This window comes from Phoxinus phoxinus (assembly GCF_949152265.1).
Source record: "Phoxinus phoxinus genome assembly, chromosome: 12".
In the NCBI taxonomy this organism is placed as follows: Eukaryota; Metazoa; Chordata; class Actinopteri; order Cypriniformes; family Leuciscidae; genus Phoxinus; species Phoxinus phoxinus.
The window spans coordinates 32,128,373-32,156,022 of record NC_136887.1 but is presented as its reverse complement, the minus strand read 5'-3'; the positions used below and the strand labels follow the sequence as shown (position 1 = coordinate 32,156,022).

Genomic DNA, 27,650 nt, shown 5'->3' with positions numbered 1-27,650 from the left:
TTATATATATCATCATATTTATATATGAAGATAAATATTTATATATTTATTATCAATATTTACAGTTTGTTTCTATCTGATATTTTAACTAGTTAAATATTGCTCGTTCCACAGCTAGCCGTATTTTACTTTATAGCTGAATAAATTATTTTCGCAATCGGCAGATTTATACTGATTCTAATCAATTTTAATAAATGCATTTTGCAAATATGATAATTGAAATAAAATCAAATAGTTGCAATTAGTTAATAGTAAACTATACCATGAGCGTTTAATTTATGTATGTCTGAGAAATATGCATTACATTAAGTTTATTAGTTTGTTAAAATGGTGTAATCCAAATGGATGGATATTTTATATGCAATTAAATGCGTACATCTTAAATTTACACCTACATTTTTTTTTTTTTAGCGTATGTTGCCCATATAGCCCATATAAATCATTTCATTGTGTGGAAAAGAGCAGCGTGAACGTACTTTTGTGTAAAAAAACAAGTTTGTAACAACATGAGGGCGAGTAAATGATGCCGGCAGTTTCATTTTCCTTGAAAAATTAATAACTGTGTGTCTCTGAATCTTGTTCTTCTGACACGTTAATGATTGTAAATAAGAAGCTTTTTATCGCCCACAGAAAAGCGAAACCCACTACAGGTGGAAAACCGACAGTATTTATTTTCATTTCATATTTTGACAGCTTTTTTCATGCATAGAAAGACTCTGACAAGTTGAAGTATTTATTCTGAGTGCATTTTGATCTGTAGTAACAGAAGCGGACTCAAATATTTCAGTTTGTGTTTGACTTGATCACTGGAGCAGCAGCCGACATTGAGTGACCTCACACTCGCTCTCAATAAACACTGATCAAAACAAGATCACCTGACATGTTCCTGCTTTATTAGTAGCAAAACAAAAATATACAGATCTGTAGATCTCCAAGGTGCAGAATTCATTAATGAGAGCATCAAGGGAACTATTACCATACTTCTAGATAATATACATAGATAAACACTGAGAAAAGACATCATTCTGATTGAGAAATCTCATATAATTGAACTTTATATAAATGTAAAAAAAAAATGCTATAATATAAACATAAACACATGGCAGTTTGTGCTTTGAGATCTCAGGTTAATAACTCTGGCAGTGTGTGTCTGATGCTACGATGCTAATATACGCTCTGAGAAACATTTCAAACATTAAACTACAGAACAAAACCACTGATTTTTCACTACTAACAACGTTTGACAAAAGTAAGAAAGTTTGAAAACAAAATGTGACATTCAGCTTAAAACATTCCCACCATATAAATGTATTTCATTCACACTAAATAATCAAAGATGAGTTCACACTGGGGAAAAAAAAAATATTTTAAAAAACTTTTGTTTTCCATTACAAATATCTAATTTTTAAGTAATTTTGCTTCACATGTAAATGGATCTTGATTTATGATATTAAGTCTTGCTTTCTGAAAAAATGTCAACATCAAAATCAAGTGAGTTTATGCTTATAAATATTAGTAAATATCTTTCATTTGGGTCGGAAAAATAAACTTAATTCAAAGTGAAAAGATTATTTTTCTGAAGCAACTGACGGATATTTCAGAAATACTTTATAATAAGGTCGCATTTGTTAACACTTAACTAACATGAACAATATATTTGTATAGCATTTACTAAAAATGTTCATGCTAGTTCACAGTGCATTAATGATAATACAACTTTTGATCTTTAACATATAGTAAATGTTGAGATGAACTAAGAAAGATAAAAAAAAAAATGTTGTAGAAGTATTGTTCATTCTTATGTTAACTAAATGTTAAGAAATGAAACCTTATTGTAAAGTGTTACCGATATGTTTTAAGCAAAAACTTCTGAAGTAAACGCATCTTGATTTAAGAATATTTGTACCTGTAAACAAGACAAAAATACTGAGGAGAATAATGTTTGCAGTGTAAATGTGCATATTAAAATGAAATGAAACTTAATTCGACGTTACAGGAAAAAGCAAGTGTTAGTTTTCCTTCCTGAAATGGTTTCTGTGCGGTCGGTCAGTCGTTTTCCTCACTATTTCTAAAGCTTTTTAAGGTGGTCGGTTAATGAGAATGCATTTAACCTTTGACCCTGCAGCTATCTGCAGAAATAAGACATTATTGCACCAACAGTGTGTCAATATTTCACCCGTCGGAGACGTGAATCTGTCCTCCAAACCTGCGCTGACCTCGCGCTATCACTGCGGGAAGCAATAAAACACCGTGTTTTCCTGCAAGCATTGAGTAAGAACTAGAGCAGAGGATTGATTTCATATCTGACCTTTGACCTCCACTGATTACGTCCCGCATGAAACCCGCGCTGACATTAGGAGATGCACATCGTGTTTGTTTGTTTGTGAGTTGTTCAGTGATTGCAAAAGAATGAAGTGGAAGTGAAACATGCAGTGTTTGCAAATGCAATGCGTGTAAAACGCTGAACACACTGCTTTCCAACCTTGGCGACCGAGAAGTTCAAGTAACGAAAAAAAAAGGCACACGTTTGCCAAAAAAGGCACGTCAACCAAATCCGAGCTTTGGAGTTTTCCACTCGAGCAGGAAGTGAAACTCGCTCACTCTTAATCTCAGCAGACAAAGTGTACTAGATTTCATTAAACCAGAGCAACGAAATCAGAGCGTGTAAAATCACACCGGGACTGTGCTTGAGAACCATGGAAGCTTGTTTTTGCCACAGAATATAAACAAATAAAAAGGTATTTGTGACTTTTTATATCATAGTTTGGATTTTTTTTCTCATAAATGTGGAATTGCGAGAGAAAAAGTTCTATAAAACACTCACAAAAAAATAAAAAGTGTCAACATTGTGAGATATAAACTTGTGACTTTATAAATAAAGTCACATTTACCTTTGTTATTTTTTATTCTGTGACGGAAAGCGTGATGAATGAATGATGCATGTGTGTGTCTGATGTTAGTTGGTGTCCTCAGCAGAACTGGTAGTTGTTGGCATTCATAAGCGGCTGATCTTCTTCTTCCGGGTCACATGATGTCTCATTCGACTCCTCTTCATGCTTCACAGGGTCACATGACTCTGGCTCTTGGTCACTGTGCTCTTCAGACTGCACATTTTGGTACTCTGTCTCCTGAGAAGGATTATGGAAATAATGACAGAATGTGACTGGTTCATTACTCACAAACACTGGACTGCTGAAAATAACACACTATTTTAAGTGCAGTGTGTAGTGTGCACAATATGCGCTTTTACTATATGCATGGATGGACTACATTTTTCAAATGTGAAAAGTGCGAGATACCGTATCCCACAATTCAATGCAGTTGAAGTGATATCAACCTCAATTTTTAACATCCCATCTCAGGATTTGATCAGGCTGCCAAAAGTTTTTTTTAACGCAAATTTGAAAATGTGAAATGAAAAACATACAATATATGTAAAACACAAAATTAAAAAGCATTATGTGCTGAGGTGATGCAATGTTATTTTAGTATCATTGACACACTATTATAGTTTTTTTTATTCATAAATCGTTATTATTTTTGTATATTCCACATTCACTTTATTTGTAAAGTATATTTATATCAGTTACCGGTATTTATTTTGTACATCAAGTTAAACTAAATGAAAATGAGAAATGTTGCCTTGGCAACCAGCTGAAAAAGCATTTTATTTCAGTTAATGTTTATTTGATTTCAAATGTTATTTTATTTTTTATTTCGGTTTACATTTTTAGTATATTTAGTTTTGAATTAAAATGTAAAATACAAAATGTTTCACATATTAAAAAAAACAATAGGCCATTCATAACTTAAATGTGTGTCATTCGCTTCTAGTTATTGAAGCCGAACAGAAACACTTGTTTATGCTGTTCGATGCTGTTCACTGGTATTTCTTATTATACTATTTTATTTATTATCTAAATAGCTGTACGGTGTATTTATTCTTCTAGATAGCGGCGCGGGTAATGAACATCTGATGTCTTGATTTGTACCTGCGCATCAGGAGTGTCTCCCAGCATCCTCTCGATCAGCTGACCGATCTTACTGAACGTCGGTCTCTCAGAGGCTTCCAGGTTCCAGCACATCTTCATGATGGTGTACCTGCACACAAGATCATGTGATCACCATTTTCTATTTCTACTATTTCTAAAATTTTGACTTTACCTTATAATTGTCTTTTTATGTAATAATTATGAAACAAAAAGTCAAAATTACACCTTAGTATGTCAATTTAACATTTTTATGTCATAATTATAAGATTCACTAAAGCATTTGGTTTTCTTTTTGTGGCAATAATGGGTTTCCATTCTTCAAAAGTGTTTAAAAGTAAAACAGTTTTTTTTTGGTCATATTTATTTGATTTCAGTTGTAATAGTTTTAGTTCCCATAAGAGCACTGGCAGTGAAGCAGAGTAAACACACGGCGTGGATAAAGACGAGCATGACCAATCACAGCCTTGCAGTCGCATCATGTGATTAACACGCAGAACTAAAGATCCGTGCAGGAGAGCCGAGACTCTCGCAGGGTCCGAGTCAGACACTCGTGGAGAATTGCACATTTTTCATGCCTTTTATTTTTCTATTTTTGTGCTTTATTTTTAGTCACTAGAAAGATTCATGCGTGTCGTGATGTCAAGAGAATGAAAACTACATGATCAACTCAACTCCTGTCATTTTATTGATATATCATTATAGTTTTGATTCATATTTTGAATGACTTTTTTAAATGTTCTGTTTTGCTTTTAATTTTAATTCAAGTTTTAGTTATTTTGTTGTGCGTTTTAAAAAACAAACTATTTTTTTTCAAATATGTCTATGTAGTTTTTATTACGTTTTAATTTGATTTTTTTCAGTGAAATTATTAAATATTACCTTGGCAACTAGCAAAAATAAAATAAGTTAATTTTGTGTTGTCTTTTATTTCATTTTATTTAAATTATTATTTTTTTCAAGAAAAGAAAATGTTTTTTTTGGTTTTAGTTGATGATAATAACCCTGACTAGACTATTGATATTTAAAATATTTTCATTTGAATGTTCTCGATTAAATGTGTGAAATTAGTTTTGGAAAATAGCATATTGTGGTTATGGATGTCTATACAAACTAAAATATACACATATTCTCATATAAGTGCTCCTCATCATCATCACGCATATTTCATTTCTGAAGTGCATTTCTAAAAAAAAAAAAAAATTGTTCTGTAATTCAGAATTGACATAAAAATAAATTATAGGAATTATGACATACTACAGTAAGTCATAATTATGAGATAAGTCAAAATTATGACAGGTGAATTTTTTTTTTTTTAATCTCATATTTTTGACTATCTAATAATTTTACTTTTAATACAATAATTATTACTTTTTATGTCATAATTAAGATTTACTCAAGCATGCTTTTTTTTTCTTTGTGGGCTTCCATACATATTCCTTCTTTAAAAGAGTTTAAAAGCATCCCAGAATGCACCTCACGTAGATGGTTGAAATCACTACGTCATTCACCTCACATCCATTTGTATAATTTCATAGTTAGATGATTTCATATTATTGTAAATTGTGTGAAATAGTCATAATAAAGAATGAACATCTCACTCACATCTCTGGAGCTGCAAAGTCCGGTCTGGACATCTGATAGCCACATTTGATCATTTTGTAGAACTTGGAGTCCACCAGGACGTTGGGATACGGGCTCTTCCCTGCAGAAACATGCGGACGAGTCAAGAACAGCTCAGACCAGCAGTGTGTGCAGTGACACTGGACATGACTCGATGTTTTATAGAGACCTGGTGATGTTTTTTAGACTAGCAGGTGCACACTACAGTATGTAAAACTAGTATGTCAAAAACACAAGACTTTTTTTGACACACATTATAAATAAACAAACAAATAAATAAATAAACACGAGAGCATATGATTTTCAGTTTTCAAGTATTATTATTTTTACACATAAAAAAAACACATTTTAAACGGCGTTTAAGATCAACACCAAGATCATGGGTTCTATATAGAACCCCAATGAACCCTTTTTTTCTAAGAGTGTAGAACCTTTTAGGGGTTCCAAATACGAAGCGCCTATAGAACCTTTTCTTCTAAGAGTGTATATAATCATAACAGAAATTTGGTACACACATTCCATAACATATCAGTGTCGAAACTTTGCATGCATGTTCATGACACTAAAGTAGACCAAAAACGGTCACAAGATATCAAGAAATAAATCATAGGTTAACCATTACTTCCATATGTGGGTCAAACTGACCCGCCACATAATAAAAAGGTGAAGTTCTGTGTTTCTGTCTCACCCAGTGAAAAAATCTCCCACAGCAGGATCCCGTAAGACCAGACGTCACTCTGAACCGTATAAACACACTCGAAAATACTCTCCGGAGCCATCCACTTCACTGGAAGACGGGCCTACACACACACACACACATTAGTGTTTGATTTAAACTTGATTTGTAGTGTTTGTGTTGTTTGTGCCCTCACGTTTCCTTTGACCACGTAGTTGGAGTCGTTCATGATGTCTCGTGCCAGTCCGAAATCACAGATCTTGGCCACTCGACTGTTGGTGAGGAGGACGTTTCTGGCCGCCACGTCTCTGTGAATGCACTGTGAAGATTTACAACCCATCAGATCAGATTAACTGAAGATGCAATGTCAGGCTTATCTATAGTTTATGAACGCAACTTCCTCCAGATCTCGTCGTTTATGAGGCTTTGCTGGAAGTTTTCTAGTTGTATTTTAGGGACTCACATTCTTAGCCGTGAGGAAGTCGAGTCCCTGCGCCACCTGATAGGAGAATCTGAGTAAGTCGTCCATGTCCACCGGCCACGAATCCTCTGCCTGAATCTCAGAAGAAGAGCCTGAGCACAAGAGTTCAGCAGTTCTTATTGTGGGAGCGTAAAGTCAAAATGAAAACCATGTTCTCAACTCATTTCTCTTGTGTAACATGACACATTTGTACATGTACAAAATATACATACATACACAATATTTATGATTAAAAGGAAATATAAAAAAAAATCTTAAATTACTACACAAGAACTGAAGAAAGTGCAAATACAAAATAAATGCAAAAATCTGAAGAAAAAAAACTAAAACAAAAAAATTAAGAAAACAACTACAGTAAATGTTTGGGTTAAAGAAATATGGTATCAAACATATGATATTCATTAAAGATGAGTATGTCTCTGTGATGTGAAGGTGGTTTGTGGACTCACCCAGAACAGAGTTTGTGGGTCTGGATGTGACCGGTTTCATGTCCAGATAGGTATCCGAGCATGTGCTGGAAATCCCACTGTCACTGTCATCATGAAATAATCAACGTTATCAGAAGATGAACAAAACAGCAACTACTATTCTAGTAGCATTCAGACGCTATTATGATATGAGATTCCCTGATATGATTGAAAAGTGCTTTGGGTGTACAGTAGTACATATGAAAGCGCTGTATAAATGCCTCATTCTATTCTATTATGTTTTTATTTTTTCTAATTTTTTTATTCTTCTTAATTTTAGGTAAAGTTTTTAGTAATTTTGTTGTGTGTTTGTAATTTTTCTTAAATATTTCCTAGTTTTTATTAATCTTTATTCTAGTTTAGTAATTTTAGTACATCAAGTTAAAGTGCATGAAAATGTCAAATGTTGCATTGGCAACTCGCTGAAAAATAAAATAATTTGGTAACACTTTACAATAAAGTTTCATTTGTTAACAGTAGTTTATGTATTAACTAATATTTACTTACTATGAGCAATATATTTTTATAGCATTTATTAATATTTGTTAATGTTAGTTAATAAAAATCCAGCTGTTGATTGTTCATGTTACTTTACACAGTGCATTAACTAATGTCAACAAATACAACTTTTGATTTTAATGTATTAGTAAATGTTTAAATTACAAAGATTAATAAATGCTGTGGAAGTATTGTTCATTCTTAATTCATGTTAACTATAATGTAATTAACTAATGTTAACTAATGAAACCTTATTGTAAAGTTTTACCAAGCATTTTACTTCATATATATACAGTATAAACATTTATTTATTTCAGTTAACATGTATTTGATTTCAAGTAAAGGGAATATATTTTTTGATTGTTTTAGTTTTAATTAACTATAATTAACCCTGATAACTGAACACACACTTTCAATCAAACACATTAATCAAACACTTGATTTTTTTGCAGAGGTTTAAGTTATATATAAAATCTTGCACATTAACGGAGTCTAAATGAAGTTTTGTGTTTGTACAGTGCTGTAATATGTTTATTTTATATATATATATATTATTATATATATATATTATTATATATATATATATATGATTTATTAATATATTTGATCTATTTCTATATTTGATTGATATATTTGTGTATGTTTATTAAACGGACCTTCTGATGAACATTCGTTCATTGTTCACATTCTTATAATCCATCGTTGGCTCTGGAAAGTTGGGAATCGTCATGACGAAGTTCAGGAAGTTCTCGGCTTTGCTCCGCAGGAAGTTCAGAAGATCCCCATGACAGCAGTACTCCGTGATCACCAGCACCGGACCTGTGAACGGGCCAGAGATGAACACAAACATATAAATCCATGACCAGTTTCCGATGGTTTACATGGTTTGGAGCTGGTAGTTGATTAACTAGGCAAATATCTGCTTTTGACATCTTGGTCAAGCCAATTAGAGCTCTAAAAACCCATAAAAACCAGTTTGAGCGCTTTTCCCCCCAGCCACTCTCTAGAAAATAAAGGTTACATGATAACAGGTTCCTGAACACAACATAGTTTTGAATGTTCGGTAAGTTCCGTCGAGCAAAATTTGGTGCAAAAGTTCATTTATCTCAGTAATTCAACTTAAAGGTTCTCTAAGCGATCCTGGGTGACGTCACTTCTTGTTGACGTTCGAACTATTGCCAAACAAAACGGAGGCTAGCTAGACCCTCCCTCCTCCTCATCCGCGCACTAACAACCCAAACCCCACCCCCAAATCCTTCTTGTCGGTTATTGGCTGGAACACTGTTTGTTATGTTGTGGTGCGGGTTAGTCCAGTTTGTTTTTGTTGCTGTTTGTGGAGCCTGGGGTGTCTACAGAGACCGAGTTTTTTGTGACCAGCACGGTAATAATATTATTAAAAAATGTTTGGCCTAAAAAATGCGTGACATCGCTTAGAGCACCTTTAAAAGGTGAAACTAATATATTATATAGACTCATTACATGCAAAGTGAGATATTTCCAGCCTTTATTTGTTATTATTTTGATGATTATGGCTTACAGCTTATGAAAACCTTTTTACAATATTCTAATTTTGAATTTGGGGTTTTCATAAGCTGTAAGCCATAATCATCAAAATTATAACAAATAAAGGCTTGAAATATCTCACTTTGCATGTAATGAGTCTATATAATATATTAGTTTCACCTTTTAAAGGTGCTCTAAGCGATGTCACGCATTTTTTAGGCCAAACATTTTTTTGTCACATACAGCACGGTCACAAAAAACGCGGTCTCTGTAGACACCCCAGGCTCCACAAACAGCACCATATTCAAATTTTCCGAGTTTCACCTGTACGTAATAAAAGCCGACCAATCAGGTTGTGAACATCTTTATGCTTTTAGGTTCCGTATCTTCAGGTTCGGTGTTAAAATGGCGATGTGAACGCTAAGTGGACCAGGACTTGTTGGTCCAGACTAAACGAACCAAGCGAACCGAACTACAAGTGTGAACACACCCTTAGTGATCAGTTCTTAAAAGAAGCATTTTGTCTTAGTGTGAAGAACATCACAATAATCTAAAGAACCGTTTTCCACTATAAAGTGTGCACTGCGAAGGTTGCATGGATGTGGAAGGTTCTTCACTGAACATCATATTGTTCCGGGCGAGCAGGATCGAGCTCTTACCGCCGTGTGTGCAGGCGCCCAGCAGGTTCACGATGTACTTGTGCTGTCCCAGATGACTGAGGATCTTCAGCTCTGACATCAGAGCCTCCCGCTCGTCTCGATGAGCGCTGGCTGCTCCCAGCATGCAACACAACACAGGTCAATACGCTTACTGGCTTTGGAAAATAGTTTTGTCAGTGAAACATGATAACAACAACAAGTTCATTTGAAAAGTAATGTTAGTGACCAAAATGGGGTTTTCTGTTGCCAATTTTTATGGAGATGGTTATGGTATTTAGTGAACTGAATAGACGTCATTCAGAGCAGCGCCATGACAGGTTATGAAAGCGAGGCTGTGAGGGAGAGACTTGCTGTGTTTTCAATGGTATCCACTGTATAAAGTGGATTGTTTTTTGTTTACTCATACTTCTTGGAAATATATATTTTTGGAAGCAGAACAATCCAAAAACACATTGAATAACAGTGGAAAGATGGCGCTGCTCTGAATAAGGTCTATTCAGTTCAGTAAATATAACCATCTCCATATATTTGGCAACAGCCACTGAAAACCCCATTTTGGTTTTCATTTTGGTGGAATAATGACACTATTTTCTGACCTTTCAGCATTTTCACAGCAACACGCGTGACGTTGTCATCCTTCCCCAGACCGTACGCCGTGGCCTCCACCACCTTCCCAAAGGCTCCTGCGCCCAGAGTCTTCCCTACACACACACACACACACACACACACACACACACACACACACACACACACACACACACACACACACACACACACACACACACACCTTTAGATTTTAACAATGTATTAGTAGATTAATAACATAATTAACTAAGATTAATAAATGCTGTAGAAGTGTAGTTCATTTTTCATTCATGTAAACTAATGTTAACAAATGTAAAATAACTACAAATAAAATACATTTCTCATTTCATGTACTAAAATAACTAAAAATAAAAATGAAATAAAAATGAATAAAGACTATAGACATTTCAAAACAAAACAAAACAAAAGCACACAATAACAAAAATAAATAAACAAAATTAAAATATTAAAAACTATCATAGTATCTCAATGCTATATGTACTATAGCGTGTTGGACGTCAGTGACCCAGTACAGACCTAGTTTTAATTTATCTCGAGGAAACTCCCATTTCTCATTGTATGGAAGTTGTGTCGGGTCTATGAAGGTGTAGTTGTTTCCATTTGTGGCTTCAATGATTTTCCAGCGGATCTCAAATCTGGGTTTCTACCGACAGACAAGAGAGGCATAAACCAGAGTCCACGGCTTTACACACACATAAACATGATACTGACGGGCAACTCAAAGTGACAGAGAAAGAAAGAGCAAAAGAAGAGTGAAAGAAAGAAGAAAGAAAGAGTGAAAGAAAGAAAGAAAGAAAGAAAGATAGAAAGGGCAAAGAAAGAGAGAAAAAAGCGCAAGAAAGAAAGCAAAAAAAGAGCGAAAGAAAGAAAGAAGAAAGAAAGAGTGAAAGAAAGAAAGATAAAAAGGGCAAAGAAAGAGCGAAAAAAGCCTAAGAAAGAAGAAAAAAAAGAAAAAAGAAAGGATTGAAAGACAGAAAGAAAGATACAAAGGGCAAAGAAAGAAAAACAGAAAGAAGATAAGAAAGAAAGAGCAAAAGACAAAAAAATTAAGAAAGAAAGAGCAAAAAGCAAATAAAAAGCCAAAGAAAGAGAAAAAGAAAAAAGGAAGAAAAAAAATCAAAAGAAAGATTATTTTTGTGAAAAAGTGTAAGAGAGCGAAAGACACGATAGAAAGAGCAAAAGAAAGAAAGACAAAAAGAGCAACAAATCAAAGAAATAGTGAAAGACAGAAAGAAAGAGCAAAAAAAACAGAAAGAGTGAAAGAAAGAAAGAATATTTTTGCAAAAGAAAGAGTGAAAGAAAGAGCGAAACAGAAAGATACAAAAAGAAAAAGAAAGAAAAGAAAAAGAAAAAGAAAAGAAAAGGAAAGATATGAAAGAAAAGCACAGAAAGAGAAAAAGAAAGAATATTTTTGTGAAAGAAATCACAAAAGAAAGAAATAAAGAAAGAAAGAAAGAAAGAAAGACAGAAAGAAAAAGAAAGAAAGAAAGAAAGAAAGACAGAAAGAAAGAAAGAAAGAAAGACAGACAGAAAGAAAGAAAGATCTATCAATGATGAATGATTGAAGGCCTGCTCACCTGTCTGTACTTGTAGAGCATGAGGGCGAGCAGCAGCGCCAGGACCAGCATGGAGACTCCACATCCGTACATCGCACTGGTGAACAGCTGATCTGAGACCAGAACCAACACGTCACCACACTGAACCACAAGCATCTGAGGCGGGCCTTCTAGAAACACACTCACCAGAGCCGTCCATGGAGAAGACGTCGCTGCCCTGCCCGGCCAGATTAAAGGCCACACACACCACGGTCATCCTGCGGTTCGGGCCCACCGTCAACACACTCTCCACTCCCACCGCCCCGTGCGGCTCCTTCTGGACCTCCACCGTCTGAGTCTGGATCGGCTGCAGGTCTGTGGTGTTCTCCGGACAACTGTTCCACACAAACACTGCCGTTTACAGTGCATCTAACACGTCCAAACATTACACCGTTTCAACAGACAACTAATCAAACTAACACGTCATTTACTAGAGGATCTGGCAACCAGATCCTTTATTTTTTTTCAACATTGTATTTATTGATTTTAGAAACATTTACATTAAAACAAGCACAGAAAAATAATATACAAATAAAAATTAATAATTACAATAAAAATTAAAATTAAATAAAATTAATAAATAAAAATAAACGACAACATCTATACTCTACAAATGTCGAGATGATGGTACATTAATATCATAACATGGTGAATGTTATACCTGGTTACACAGAAAATAAACTATTTGGTTCAGCTTGAAAAATTATTATTTAATAAAAACTGATTGTATAAATGTAATGTGATGCATATTTGTCAGTCGATATTCAATGAGTTAAAATACAGTAGTCAACATTTAAAGTGGATCAAAACCTTTCATCAAAGTTATACATGCATTTTGAACAAAACCCGTTCTTGTCTCAGGACAACTTTGACGAACCTTTTTGATCCACTTTAAATGTTGACTAAAAATTATGAGCATTTATTAATGATGAATATTGTGTATTTAAAACACATTCAGTCCGCTGAATTAGAAAGCTTGCTCGTTTTAGTTATATATGACTGACTGATGCATCACATTGAGTTTAATAGTTAATGTTAAAACTGTATACTCCACATGGATAGATATTTTGAATAATAATTATGAATTTGTTACATTTGTATAACGCTTTTCTTGGCACTCAAAGCACTTTATATAGAAGCGGGGAATCTCCTCAAACACCACACAATGAATAATTATCAATTCAAATAGAAAAATCTTAAATGTAGGCAGCAAAATATGATAGCAAGTTTCACTTCTGTAATCGGATGTATTTGAGTGTCTTGTTGAAGATAACTAATGAATCATTCACAATAAATAGTAGTAATAATAGTCAACATTTAAAGTGGATCAAAACGGCTCATCAAAGTTGTTCTGAGACAAGAACGGGTTTTGTTCAAAATTAATGTATAACTTTGATGAAAGGTTTTGATCAACTTTAAATGTTGACTACTGTATTTTAACTCATTGAATATATTGACTGACAAATATGCATCACATTACATTTATACAATCAGTTTTTATTAAATAAAAAATTTTTTCAGATTAAACATTTTAAAAAGCCTGCAGCAATTAACATGTTGCCAGATCCTCTAGTAAATGTTATTTTGTTTAGTTGTCTGACCAAACAACAATTATGAGCATTTATTAATGATGAATATTGTGTTGTTGTGTGTTTAAAACACTTTCAGTCGCAGTTTACCCGTTTTAGTTATATATGACTGACAAATATGCATCACATTAAGTTTAATAGTTAATGTTAAAACTGTATACTCCAAATGGATAGATATTTTAAATAATAATTATGAATTCGTTACATTTATATAGTGCTTTTCTTGGCACTCAAAGCACTTTACATAGAAGCAGGGAATCTCCTCAAACTCCACACAATAAAAAATGATCAATTCAAATAAAAAAATCTTAAATGTAGGCAGCACAATATGATAGCAAGTTTCACTTCTGTAATTGGATGTATTTGAGTGTCTTGTTGAAGATAACTAATGAATCATTCACAATAAATTTCCAAATGTATATTTAGAAAGCAAAATGGCTTGATTTTGCTATAACTCAACAGCTCATGAGTGTCAGTATTGTCAGACGTGTGATGGAGAGGTAAACACGCACGTGGTTCTGCTTCCTGCGCACTGGTACCAGAGGATGCTGGGAGCTGGATATCCATACGATCTGCATGTCAGAGTCGTGACGTTCTCCCATCTCACCGTCGCAACCGGTTTCTCTGTCAAACAAAGTGAGCTTGAACATCTCAGACGGGAGTTTTGTTGCTGATTTCTTCACAGGAAGGTTCTGGGTTCAATGAACTCCAGTTTCCATCAGAAGTGTTGATGATTACACAGAAAATGATTTCATTCCTCAGGGATTTTTGCGTTGCACTTGTGATTGAAGTAAATGATCCAAATATACACAGACTTTCCTGTGCACGGTTATATGAAATACTCTACCTGTCATTGTCAAAAGCTTTGAATTATTAGAATAAGTCTCCTGATGCTCAGCAAAGCTGCCAAATGTATTGCTTACCGAATTTATTTGATGAAAAATACAGTAAAAATGGGAATATTATTACAATTTAAAATAACTGTTTTCTATTTGAATACATTTTAAAATGTAATTTATTCCTGTGATCAAAGCTGAATTTTCAACATCATTACTCCACTCTTCAGTGTCACATGATCCTTCAGAAATCATTCTGCAAAAAAATGTATAATTTTTTTATAATTTTTTTATTGTAATTATTCCAAACGTTTGACCGGTAGTGTATATTAACTCCTACCACAAGCATTTGCATGCAATTTTTTTAAGAAAAAAATGTCTTTCAATTTTTGAAAGAAAAGTCTAAACAATAAATACATTTGTGATTAAAATTAAAAATGTATAACATGTAGTAACATGTAACTACGTCACCTTAAAATAATGTGATAAAGCAAAAATTATTGCAAAAAATAGTGAGAAAAGTGAAATGAGTTCAGACTAAAGCTCCGATAATTTAAACATCAATTTATTTTATGATGTAAATAAAAAAATGCTTATATACTCAGAAAATGTTAGCTACACACACACACACACACACACACACACACACACACACACACACACACACACACACACACACACACACACACACACACACACACACACACAAACACACACACACACACACACACACACACACACACACACTAACTGTACTTACTGTACATTTTGATATTAAAAGTAATGGAGGCATTTTTCATGCTGCTGTTCACATGGAGTGTGTAGCTGCCGATCTCCTGGAAGTTCAGTCTCCTGAGGAACAGCAGCGCCTCGTACCTACACATCCACAAACACTGAGCTCAATATATCCCAACAAAACACACACACATCACAGCCTGCGTGTGGAAATTCATCTCGCTTGCAATGCATTTGGCTATATATTGTCATTTATAAGATCATTTATTCACTCAATGTGTGCTTTCTACTGACCTGTCGTTGTAGTTGTACAACTTGTTCTCTGGGAGTGAGGCATTGTGGGACGTTGGAGTCTCCCACTGGTGTGAGGTCAGAGGAGGATACGCTTCGATCAAGACCGAGAGATCCACATCCTCGCCTTCGCTCACCTCGATGGACAGACCGCGGTGAGTGAGTTTAGAAGAGAGCTTCGGGGAGAGACGGATGTACGGCTCGTCTGCCACAAATCAAAAAAGTGCTTTAATAGTTTTAAAAACACCAAACAACACCAACACCAACTTATAGAAACGACCTGGAGGGAAAAACAAGGCTTTCCTCCAGTGCCCGCCAGTTATTTTCATTAGGTTTGTACGATCACAGTCAGTAATCTCCTCATGCAGTTTCTTATTACAGTTTTTTACAATTGCTATGACAGTTTTTTCAATACATTTAACAAGTTTCCTAAACTCTTAACACGGTTAGCACAACATCCGTCTTTGTAGGCTATACAATTAACACATTTCTTGTTGCTTTGACACAAAATGCATATAGTTAACACAAATTTAAAATGCTTGAACTTCTTTTACACACAAGCTCAACCAATACCAAAACTATGTAATTTTACTGCCAAATTTACAAATGCTTTCACACTGTATGTCAGAACAGATAACATCATGTTCTAAACATAACTTATAGGCTAAAGTCAAAGTGAACAGCTGTTATTGTGAATTGAAACACAAATATATTCCCTGTATTGTATTCCATTGCTACTGAGAAACAGCTTATTGAAGTTATGCAAATATATAAACTACAGCTGATTCCCATCCAGAAGCACACTCGGGTGTTGAGGTTCTTTCAATCGCATGACCATTCATGACCAAAGAAAGAAAGAAAGAAAAGAAAGAAAGAAAGAAAGAAAGAAAGAAAGAAAGAAAGAAAGAAAGAAAGAAAGAAAGAAAAGCCTGTACGAGGGAGAGGAAGACGAGTACCAGGACAAGGAAGAGGTATATCTTGCAGTAATGTCCTTTTGCAAATAAAGTCTTTACTGCAGCAATTCTGTGTCTGTCTTTTTTTTATTTTTTAGGGCCCAAGCCCTGAAAGGGCGAAGGCCCTATTGTTTTTCTTCGGATTATTATTCTTCTTTATTATTATTATTATTATTTTACTACCTTTTGGGCACTTTTGGGGGCCTTAACGTGCTCAAAAACTCTTGAAACTTTGCACAAATGTCAGAACCTGCGGCCATCAGGGCCCGACTGAAGCTGGGACCCGGGCGTGGCAGGGGGGCTCGCCAGCGCCCCCTGGAATGGGATTCAAAAACATGTCCATATCTCAAACACGCTTGCATGTAATAATATGAAACTCGATACACATATAGATCTCATCGGGCCGAACAACTTTCGTGCTCTAAGTTTTACGCCAGCCCAACAGGAAGTCGGCTATTATGGGCTGTATGGAAACGCATGTTCTGGCATTTGAAACACTTGTCCTAGAGAATTCATCGGATGACCACGAAACTCGGTGTGCATGAAGTCAAGACATGGAGGATGCTAAATTGCGAGGGGATTTTTGATATCTCGAACGGTTTGGCCGTGGCGAGGAAACAAATTTATGGCGAATATTGGAAACAGGAAGTGTGTTATAACATCCTCATACATTAACTGATCTTGATGAAACTTCAGCAGTGTGTTTGTTGTAAGAGGCCGATCACATGGATGTGACTATTGTGAGTCAAAGTTATAGCGCCACCAACTGGCAGCAGGAAGTGTGTCACTTTCAAAATGCTTTGAAATCACCCTCTTATTTTTACCCGATTTGCTTCAAACTTCATCTGTATAATGTAAACACACGGCAGATGTAGACCTGTGAAAGGATTATTGATATCTTAAATACTGTTGCCATGGCAACGCATCAAACTTTAATATTCTTTTTGGGTGCATTTGAGGCTCTTAACATGCTTCAAATTGCATGAAACTCAACATGCATATCAGATTTATTAGGTACTAGGCATGTGTGAAGTTTCAGAAACGGGCGCGGTGGAGGGGCTCAGTAGCGCCACCTTTAGTCAAAAATGGGGTATTAGTTTTACCTACAGTAACAAAAATCGGTATTTATATTTATCTCCCCGAGCCGGACAACTTTCTAATTGACAGTCATTAGCTCCGACCAACAGGAAGTCAGATATTTTGGTTTGAATGTGATTTGATGGGAATTTTGCCAGTCTCTCTCAGTGTCTGTGTGTGTGAGAGAGGAGGGGGGCTTTATTTTAACCCTTTCTCTGCTGTGTGGGACTTCTCGGGCACTTTTGGGGCCCTTAACGTGCTCGAAAACTCTTGAAACTTTGCACACAGTTTAGAACCTGCGACCATCAGGGCTGGGCTGAAGCTGGTACCCGGGCGTGGCAGGGGAGCTCAACAGCGCCCCCTTGAACGTGGTCCGAAAAACTTGGTCCATATATCAAACACGTTTGCATGTAATAATATGAAACTCGGTACACATATAGATTTAATCGGGCCGAACAACTTTCGTGCTCTAAGTTTTACGCCAGTCCAACAGGAAGTCTGCTATTATGGGCTGTATGAAAATGCATGCCCCTGGAATTTGATATACTCCTCCAAGAAAAATTATCCTATCGCCACCAAACTCGGTCAGCATGAAGTCAAGACATTGAGGACGCTAAATTGCGGACGGATTTTTGATATCTCGAACGGTTTGGCTGTGGCGAGGAAACGAAGTTATGGCGAGAAAAGAAAAACACAATGTGTTATAACGTCTTCATACATTTATTGATCTTGATGAAACTTCAGCAGTGTGTTTGTTGTAAGAGGGCGATCACATGGATGTGACTATTGTGAGTCAAAGTTATAGCGCCACCAACTGGCAGCAGGAAGTGTGTTACTTTCAAGATACTTTTGACTAAAGTGGGTGGGTTATTTTTACCTACAGTCACAAAACTCGGTCTCTATATTGTGCTTATCGATCCGGACAACTTTCTCATTTACAGTCATAAGCTCCGACCAACAGGAAGTCAGATATTTTGGTTTGAATGTGGTTTTGTCTCTCTCTGACAGAGTTCCCCCTGCCATTCTCTGTGTGTGTGTGTGTGTGTGTGTGTGTGTGTGTGTGTGGGGGGGGGGGGGGTCGGGCACACACACAGACAGCCCCCCCCTTTTCTGTGTGTGTTTGGAGGGGAGCAGAAAGACTCACACTGATGCAAGCTCTAAAGCAGACTTCTTCTCGACAGTCAAAGCGGGGTTACGTTATTGCCCGTCGTGCACAGGAACCCGAAAGGCAACGGGGGTGGCGGCTTTTTATATATATATATATATAAATATAAATAAATATAGCTGCAAGCAGCGATGGAGGGCCCAAGCCGGTGGCAGCGCCAGCCCGGTGCCTTTAGTGTAACTAAAGGCACCAGGGTGGCGGTGCCACCGGCTTGGGCCCGTAATCGCTGCTTGCAGCTATATTATTTTTTTATTTTTTTTATATAAACTGTACATAAAGCTACTCTGAGATGGTCATTATTTTTTTGTATTGAATTTCTGCAGCAAAAGAAACAAAATGCATGCATTTACTAAACCCCCCCCCCCAAAAAAAAATGTAGAGCGCCTTCAAAAGAAACTACAGTGCAAAACACTATATATGATCAATACAATGTACTGTCTTTTGTATAAGGGCAGACCTGACACATAACATAATGCAGTTTCTGTAAATTCAGCTAATGTTAGTGTTTTTTTTGTCATTGTGTTATGAATGACTAAATGTTCCTGTTGGAAGAGAACATGTGTTAGTGTTTTGAATAATTATTTGATTTTGAAACATGTTTGCAGTGTTTTGTTAGACATAGTGTATTGTGTTAGTGTATTATTGTATTTTGAAAAATAGTTTTGGAGTTTAGTTTACAATGTGTGATTTTGAGCATGAAATTAACCGTTTTGCCAATTGTGTGTTTTAGGTGTGTTGGTGCGTTAAGAGTTTAGGAAAATTGTTAAATGTATTGAAAAAACTGTCATAGCGATCGTAAAAAACTGTAAGTGCCTTTCCATAGAAAACCATTATAAAGAAAACGCTTAACCATTTAGCGTGTTGTTCACATTCTGGGCTCATCTGCTCAACACAAGTATATAGTATGCAACATCAATAAGTTGTATACTGAATTTGATCCTTTAATATCAGTGTACATTAAGGCACGTTAAGTGTTTTTCACGTATGCAGGACTATTGAAATACTGCAGATGGTGCTTTCTATGGATCACAAGTGCCCAATACTGTTCACATATTGGAGTTATTTTCTTTTGAGAGGTGATCTAAATATTCAAAATGAAAAATGAACCGGCCCGTGCTTCAGTTCTATGGATGTTGTGCCCATAGATATCCATATAAGGCTAGATGTCTTAAGGCAGAGTCGCGAACGGCATCACCGGCGGCCATCTTGTCACAGGGAAGCTTTCTGGCGAGCTCTCTGGTTCCTGATGTAAGGTGAGTGATCAGCACAAGCACAAATCCTCTTATCTCGCTGAAATCTTGACGGATTTACAAGAAAGACGGCTACAATTCTGGATGAATTATCAAGAATCTGGATTCTTGAACATGTTGAAATGTATAATATTATAATTATTAATATGTATGCAGTGTCATAACTACATCTCTGGCGTTTATAACAAACCAACCCGTTTGACAATTAGTAGAAAGTTGAGCAAGTTATGGTTATTTTAAAAGTACATGCACCATTAAAACACAATGTTACGAGTGAGCGAGCTGACTGTGGCAAGATGGCCGCCGTGTGCGGACGTCGACCTCCATTGGCCAGCAGCGCGGACGAGACATCTAGCCTTTATTATATGATATCTATGGTTGTGCCCTCCAGGTCTCTGTGTCATGACTGAAAACTGTGACACATCAAGCATGATTCTCACCCACGACCAGCAGTTGTGTGGTGGAGCTGTTGGCCCCGGCCTCGTTCTGACCCGTACACGTGATGTTGCCAGAGTCAGACAGCTGAACAGCCGGGATGTTGAGGATGCTCTCGATGGCCAAGCGATCGCCCTGCATCTTTGGTGTCTCTTCTGCTTGAGGCAGCTGGGAGAAGAACAACATCACTGGACTCTTTACATGCGTAGAGAAGTCTCTTCTGCTCACCAAGGCTTCATTTATTTGATCAAAATTACTGTCATCTATTTGAATATATTTTAAAATGTAATTTATTCCTGTGATCAAAACATTTCTGATTATTAGCTATGTTAAAAACAGTTGTGATGCTTCATTTTTGTGTGGAAACCAAGATAAAGCAAGATTCTTCAGGATTCTTTGATGACTAGAAAGTTCAAAAGAAAAGCATTTATCAATTGTTTCCCCAAAAACATGTTAGAATGGACTATTGGCTATATAGTGTATTGAAAGAGGCCTGATATATCACTGAAAATATTTTACCCAGTAAGGTCAAAGGTCGTACCTTTCTGGTGGAGTGTGTCCATGTGACGTTGTAGTAAAAGTCTGGGTTATTAGTGGTGCAAATGATCTGAAAGCTCTCTCCCACCAGTTTCACATACTCGTTTCTCCTCAGGAACACGTACGGTGGAAAACGTAACCCTGATTAAAAAAATACAGTAGAGATATTAAATAAGTAGCTTTTATTAACTTTGATATTTTGTTACAATTTTGATGTCCTGAATGTTGCACATCATGGATTCTCATACGCTTTTGCAGATTAAGATGACATTCTGATAGCTTTTACTGTAAATCAATGAGATTTTTAACATTATAGCAGACTACATAATATGTAAATCAATTTTTTTTTTCAAATTATACATTTTACATTTATTTTTTATTTTTATGATTTAATTAATTACTAGCTTTTTATCAACTCCAAGTTGGAAAACCCTGTTTTACATTATTCATTCAGTATTAAGAATAAATTGCAACATTTTGGAATTTTTACAAACTTTTCATATTTGGAACAGTTTGTGAAATCACAAAATTCCAAAAAGTTTTAATTTATTCTAATTCTTAAAATCTGGAGCTAGCAAGATGTAATATTTTTGAAATATTTGCTTCTCAAATCTTGTATCTTGATATAAAAATAAATGTATACTGATATTTGGACTAAAAAACAAGACAAAAATACTTATAAAAATATATACAAATAATAATATTAATATATATATACATTTTGCTGAGTTAAACACAGCAGCTTAAATAAAACTCACTTTGCCTGATGTTTATTTTGAATATCTTTGACACTTTCTCAACTCCTCCAATTCTAGCGCTGCAAATGTAGTCGGCGGTGAATCCAGGCTGAACGTTGCGAATCAGGACACCTTTCCTGGGGTCAAAGGTCACGTTCATGCCGTAAGGTATCGCTGACCTGTTCTCCATGAGGAGCGTAAAGTCCGTGGCGTCGGGGTCGGTCAGAAGACACGGCAGCAACAGATCTTCACCTTCTTTCCGCACAAGTGGCTGAGTGAAACCCGATGAGACGAAGAGATTTTGGGGATCTGGAACCACACAGATGCGCTTTCACATGTTATTGACCATTCAACTGCACCAGTGACCAGATCTCTAACCACTACACCACAACTACTCTCGTGACGTGCTTCTGCACTGCACTGGTTTGTCTTGTTTACCATTACAAATATCCAAAAATCTGCCAATAATCTCCTTTTCCCTTTGAATTAAATGTACTGTTCTGATCCCATTGTCTGTTCTGATCCCTTTTATTCGTGTTTTAAGCATATACTCACCTCATTTTTATACATTTTTCACAAAGCCAGACTTAATATTTCACGTCATTTAGCTTCTCAAGTAAATGTATCTTGATTTAAAGGGATAGTTCACGCAAAAACTCACCCTCAAGTTGGTCTATATATGGTCAACTATCCCTTAGGGCTGTAAACGATTAATCACGATTAATCGAATCCAAAATAAAAGTTTGTTTACACATAATATGTGTGTGTATTGTGTATAATTATTTTGTATATATAAATACACACACATGCATGTATATATTTGAGAAATATTTGCATTTATATACTGCATATATATATTTTTATATGATTTATATTATATATAAATATAACTATTTTATATATAAATAATATTTTTTTCTTAAATATATACATGCATGTGTGTGTATTTATATATGCAAAATAATTATACACAATACACACACATACTGTATATTATGTAAACAAACTTTTATTTTGGATTCGATTAATCACGATTAATCGGTTACAGCCCTACCTTATATATATATATATATATTATAAAAACAATTTTTCAGGTGTTAAATTTAAAGTGTTAAGCTGGTAAGGAGAAATGAAAGATTGTTCACTCACCCCTGACAAACACATGAACAGAAGACGACACGTTTGAGTAATTTCCGTTCGTATAACTGCACTTGTATGTTCCTGTAATATCCGCCGCGGCTTTATCCACACGGAAGCTCCGGATGTTTCCGACATCTTTGGAGATGTAACGTTTGAATTTGGCCAGTCGGGGATGCCACGTCACCGGGTCGTCGCCCTCACAAATCAGATGAAGAGGAGAACCGGAGCTGAGAGTCACATCAGATCCGGCCAGAGCGCCAGAGTTCAGTCTGATCCGCGGCTCAGACAAACCTGACAATCACAATCACAGTTTAATAAACCTCTATGATACATCAAGCTTTTATGGCTCACATAGTATGATAGTGAAAGGCTCATACTTGAGCTCGGCCCAAACGGAGTAAAAATATGTAATGTGGTGCACAATTAAGATGAAATGTAAAAGAGCTTGTAATGTAAATCAATGAGATCTTTATAACAGAATAACCCTATAAATATCAGTCGTCACTCTATATCTCCAATCACGAGTATAAACTATCCCTCAGACAGCAGAAGGCATGTAGTAGATCGTGTGAGACAGGTTTTTCATCATGTTGATCATTTAGACGCCTTAGAAATGTGTGTATCAAATATGGCTCTATAGTTTCAAGTTTGTTTCAGATGTTACTCCAAAAACCATTAAAGAGAAAATAAGATCTATACATTTAGATAGAAATAAACAACCCAGAGCTTCTCTGATTATATTGCAACAATGGATGTTTCATAACTCACAATAATGACCTTTCTTGACCTCTCATTAACCCAGATGTCCTTACACTTTAAACAGATTACTGAAACTCCATCAAACGCTACAACTTTACACTCCCAGTTCAGATTCCCACAGCACTAGACAACTAAATAATGACTCTTTTGAACAAGTATGAACTCATATTTGATATAACTTCCATCAATGACTCAGTTCCTGTTTATTTCTGTGAAGCTGAAACTATCTGTATAGTTTAAAGCACTACAGAAAGAAATAATGGTGACTTGATTTGAATTTAGCACAAGGCCTTTTTGAAACACGAGTGTATTGCATACTGCACACTATATACTGCATACTGTTTTTTATATAGTATGTGAAACAGTATAGAGATGTAGAAGTGTTTTATTTGGAAATTTCATCTAGATTCACCGGCAATGAAACCACAAACCTACAAGTGTAAATAAACTGTTTGCAGGTAACTCGTTTTCTGGTTTTCACACAAAATCTGACCACATATATATATGTGTGTGTGTGTGTGTGTGTGTGTTCAGTGAGAGAACATGATGAGGAGTCAGTGATCCGCACTGCGCAATCAAAAACATCCCGATCCTTCTCTCACTTCTGCTTTCCTGACGCATGAACTAGAATAAGATCTGCATGTCTACAGTAAAACACTGAAAAACGTCTCTTTCCATCATTTAATGGCACAAGCCTTATGTTTGTGTTTTGTGTGTTTTATTCAAACTCATTTCAATGAGAATTTAGCATCAATTAACAACTAGTAATTTACCATCTGCATCTTCTTGAAAAAAACAGTTTTGGAGTTCACTGCAAAAAAATATGATCTTCCTCAGTTTTTTTTTGTCTTGTTTTCTAGCGCAAATATCAAAACAGTTTGAATCCAGAAACATTTACTTGAGATGCACAATGACTTCAGATATAGGGTGCTAAGCTCACACTCTCAAAAGTAAAGGTTTCAAAAGGGTGTTTTCGCAGTGATGCCATTGACAAACCACTTTTGGTGAAATGTTCTAAAAAATACATTTTGTCCTGGACCACAAAACCAGTCACATGGGTAAATTTTTTTAATTGAGATGTATACACCATCTGAAAGTTGAGTAAATCAGCTTTCCATTGATGTGTGGTTTGTTAGGAGATGGCCGAGATACAACTATTAGAAAATCTGGAATCTGAGGGTGCAAAAACATTGAGAAAATCTCCTTTAAAGTTGTGCATTTGTGTTCACGATTGTGCTGCATTCACTCACAAAAATACATGTTTTACATATTTACGGTAGGAAATGTACTAAATATCTTCATGGAACATGATCTTTACTTAATATCCTAATGAATTTTGGCATAAAAGAAAAATGGATAATTTTGACCCATACAATGTATTGTTGGCTATCGCCACAGATATACCCGTGCGACATGTGACTGGGTTTGAGATCCAGGGTCACATCTTAGTAATCTGAAGAATCTTTTGTTGAATAGAAAGATTCCATGGAGGTCAAAGGTTCTTCATGGAACCATCAATGCCAATAAAGAACCATTATTTTTAAGAGTTTATGCTTGAAACAAGAACTAATCTGCCAATAGGGTAAGAAAAAGAAATGTTGATTCAAAGGGACCCCCCCCAAATATCAAAATAAAATATATTTGCATCCCAAGTAAATTTATCTTGATTTAAGATTTAAGAAATAAAAAAAATACGGGGTAAGTGCACACTTCAGTCTAATTCTCAAAAGCTACAGTAAACCAAAACCGCGCTGGTCACATGACACGATAAACAGAGTCAATCCATAGACAACATTTCAAATCCACCTCAGAACCGCTTTCATCCACAATTGTGTGAGAAACAAGAACCAGATCAAGAACCGGTTCACATCAATACAAAAACAAACCAAGATTCTTCATACGGCATCACACATTTTGGAAACCGAGCTGCCTTTTCATAGTTTTAAGATTTAATGGAGATCTATCTCAGTTCCGTCTCATTTCATCAAATTTGTCTCAGATGTTTCTACTAAAATTGCTTATAAGAAACAAACACGAGTCAAAAGCATGAGTATAAGAGATATTAAATGAATGGAGAAAGCATATCAGATCAAGTGTGACCCTGGATCACAGAACCAGTCACGAGTCGCACGGCTACATCTGTGGCAATAGCCAACCATACATTGTATGGGTCAAAATGATAGATTTTTCATTTATGCCAAAAATCATTAGGAGATTAAGAATTTGTACATTTCCTACCATAAATATATAAAACATGTATTTTTGTGAGTGAATGCAGCACAATCGTGAACATAAATGCTCAACTTTAAAGGAGATTTTCTCAATGTTTCGATTTTTTTACACCCTCAGATTCCAGATTTTCTAATAGTCATATCTCGGGCAAATATTGTCCTATCCTAACAAACATACATCAATTGAAATCTTATTTATTCAGCTTTCATATGATGTATCTCAATTTCATAAAATTGACCCATGTGACTGGTTTTGTGGTCCTAGGTCCCAATTGATTAGGAATGTATGAGTTCATATTATGACTTCTGAATACAGAGTTTGGCATCTCTGTATATTTCAGACATTTTTCAGATCTCTTCTGAAACAAATGTGAGATTACTATGACTTTTGTCAGGAGAAACTTCTGAGAAGTAAGTAAGTAAGTAAGTTTTCTTCTGTGTTTACTGTAATGTAAATGTTGAGACTCTTACCCTGAGCTCGAGCGAACAGGATCCCGCAGACGAACAGGACCGCAAACATCTCAGAGCGGCTCCTGTTCAACAGTTTATCAGTCTTCAGTGTCTCGGAGGAAATAAGGACCTTTGCTCCTTCAACACAGACTTCTCATTTCTGCCTGACAGGATATGACAACAGAGGGGAATTAGCTGACTGAGCAAAAATCCTTAGAAACAGAATTAAAAATAAACATTTTGTGGAGATAAACTCTATTGGTGTGTACAATTGGTGTCTATTGGTGTGTAAAAATTATGCTGATCATTCATCAATCAAAATAAACCAATTACGCAAAATCAAAAACATGCACTGCAAAAAATTATTTTCTTGCTCAGAATGTTTGTCTTGTTTTCCAGTACAAATATCTAAACATTCTTTAATCAAGATGCATTTATTTGAGAAGCCAAATAACTTAAGTAACTTACATTTTCTGAAAAATATGCCAAAATTGATGCTTAAAACAATTCTAAAATATCGGCCAATGAGGTCAAAAAAATTAACTTCATTCAAAGGGTCCTCATTGGCTGATATTTTTTATTTGTTTTAAGCATAAGCATTTAAGTATTTTTCAGAAAATAATACTTAATATCTTATGTTATTTTGCTTCTCAAATAAATGCATATTGATTTAAGAATGTTTAGATATTTGTACTGGAAAACAAGACAAAAATAACGTGGAAGAACATTTTTTTTTTTTTTTTTTTTTTGCAGTTGAGAAGCAAAATGACAAGATAGACCTATTATAGGTCTTGCTTTCTGAAAAGATTGATCAAAATTAATTAAGTTTATGCTTAAAAAACGTGGGTAAGAAATATAAATTTAATTCAAAAGGAAAGCAAGTTTATTTTTCTTACCCTACCGATATTTTTTAAGCATAAACTCACTTAATCTTATCGGAAAACATATCGTACAGTGTGCATCGCAAGTGTGCATCTCAATTTTAAGAAAGTTTTGATATTTCTACAGAAAAAGACAAAAACAAAATACAAAAATACTACTAATAATAATAATTATTATTATTATTTGCAGTGCAACAAAAAACAAAAACAAAGGTTCATTTACCTGAGTGTCAGTGAAGCTCTAAAGATCCAGATGAGGAGACGTTCATCAAACCTTCTGCTGCGTGTCCAGTCTGAAGCTCAGCGGGCCTCGAACGGTCACACTCCTCCAAACCGTCAGCACTGCGGTACTCAACTGAAACCAATGCGGGTCCTGAACACTGAGATCTGCGGGAGTTATGGAAGTCTATCCGTGACCTCTCGAACAAAACCATCCAGTGTTCAGACAGCCTCATGATCAGCGCGGTGAACATCAGTGTTTACATGT

General features: G+C 35.5%; 1 protein-coding gene across 2 annotated transcripts; it reads right to left on the bottom strand.

Annotated features, from left to right (window-relative positions):
• Positions 1-582: 582 nt before the first annotated feature.
• On the bottom strand, positions 583-27,650 carry csf1ra (colony stimulating factor 1 receptor, a). 2 transcript variants are annotated; one of them, XM_079630948.1, is made up of 22 exons: positions 27,387-27,650; positions 26,304-26,442; positions 22,852-23,133; positions 21,724-22,011; positions 20,970-21,106; positions 20,434-20,596; positions 15,552-15,753; positions 15,283-15,398; positions 14,199-14,310; positions 12,245-12,432; positions 12,080-12,171; positions 11,019-11,145; positions 10,493-10,597; positions 9,897-10,007; positions 8,391-8,553; positions 7,219-7,301; positions 6,752-6,861; positions 6,485-6,607; positions 6,301-6,412; positions 5,595-5,694; positions 3,993-4,101; positions 583-3,128 (listed from the first exon to the last, which is right to left on the bottom strand). In XM_079630948.1, exons 2-22 carry the CDS (start codon positions 26,350-26,352, stop codon positions 2,970-2,972), a joined length of 2,931 nt encoding a protein of 976 aa, XP_079487074.1. In that variant the 5' UTR covers positions 26,353-26,442; positions 27,387-27,650; the 3' UTR covers positions 583-2,969. The 2 variants fall into 2 exon arrangements, with proteins under 2 accessions (XP_079487074.1, XP_079487073.1); XM_079630947.1 differs by having other exon boundaries at positions 26,304-26,446; positions 27,387-27,536.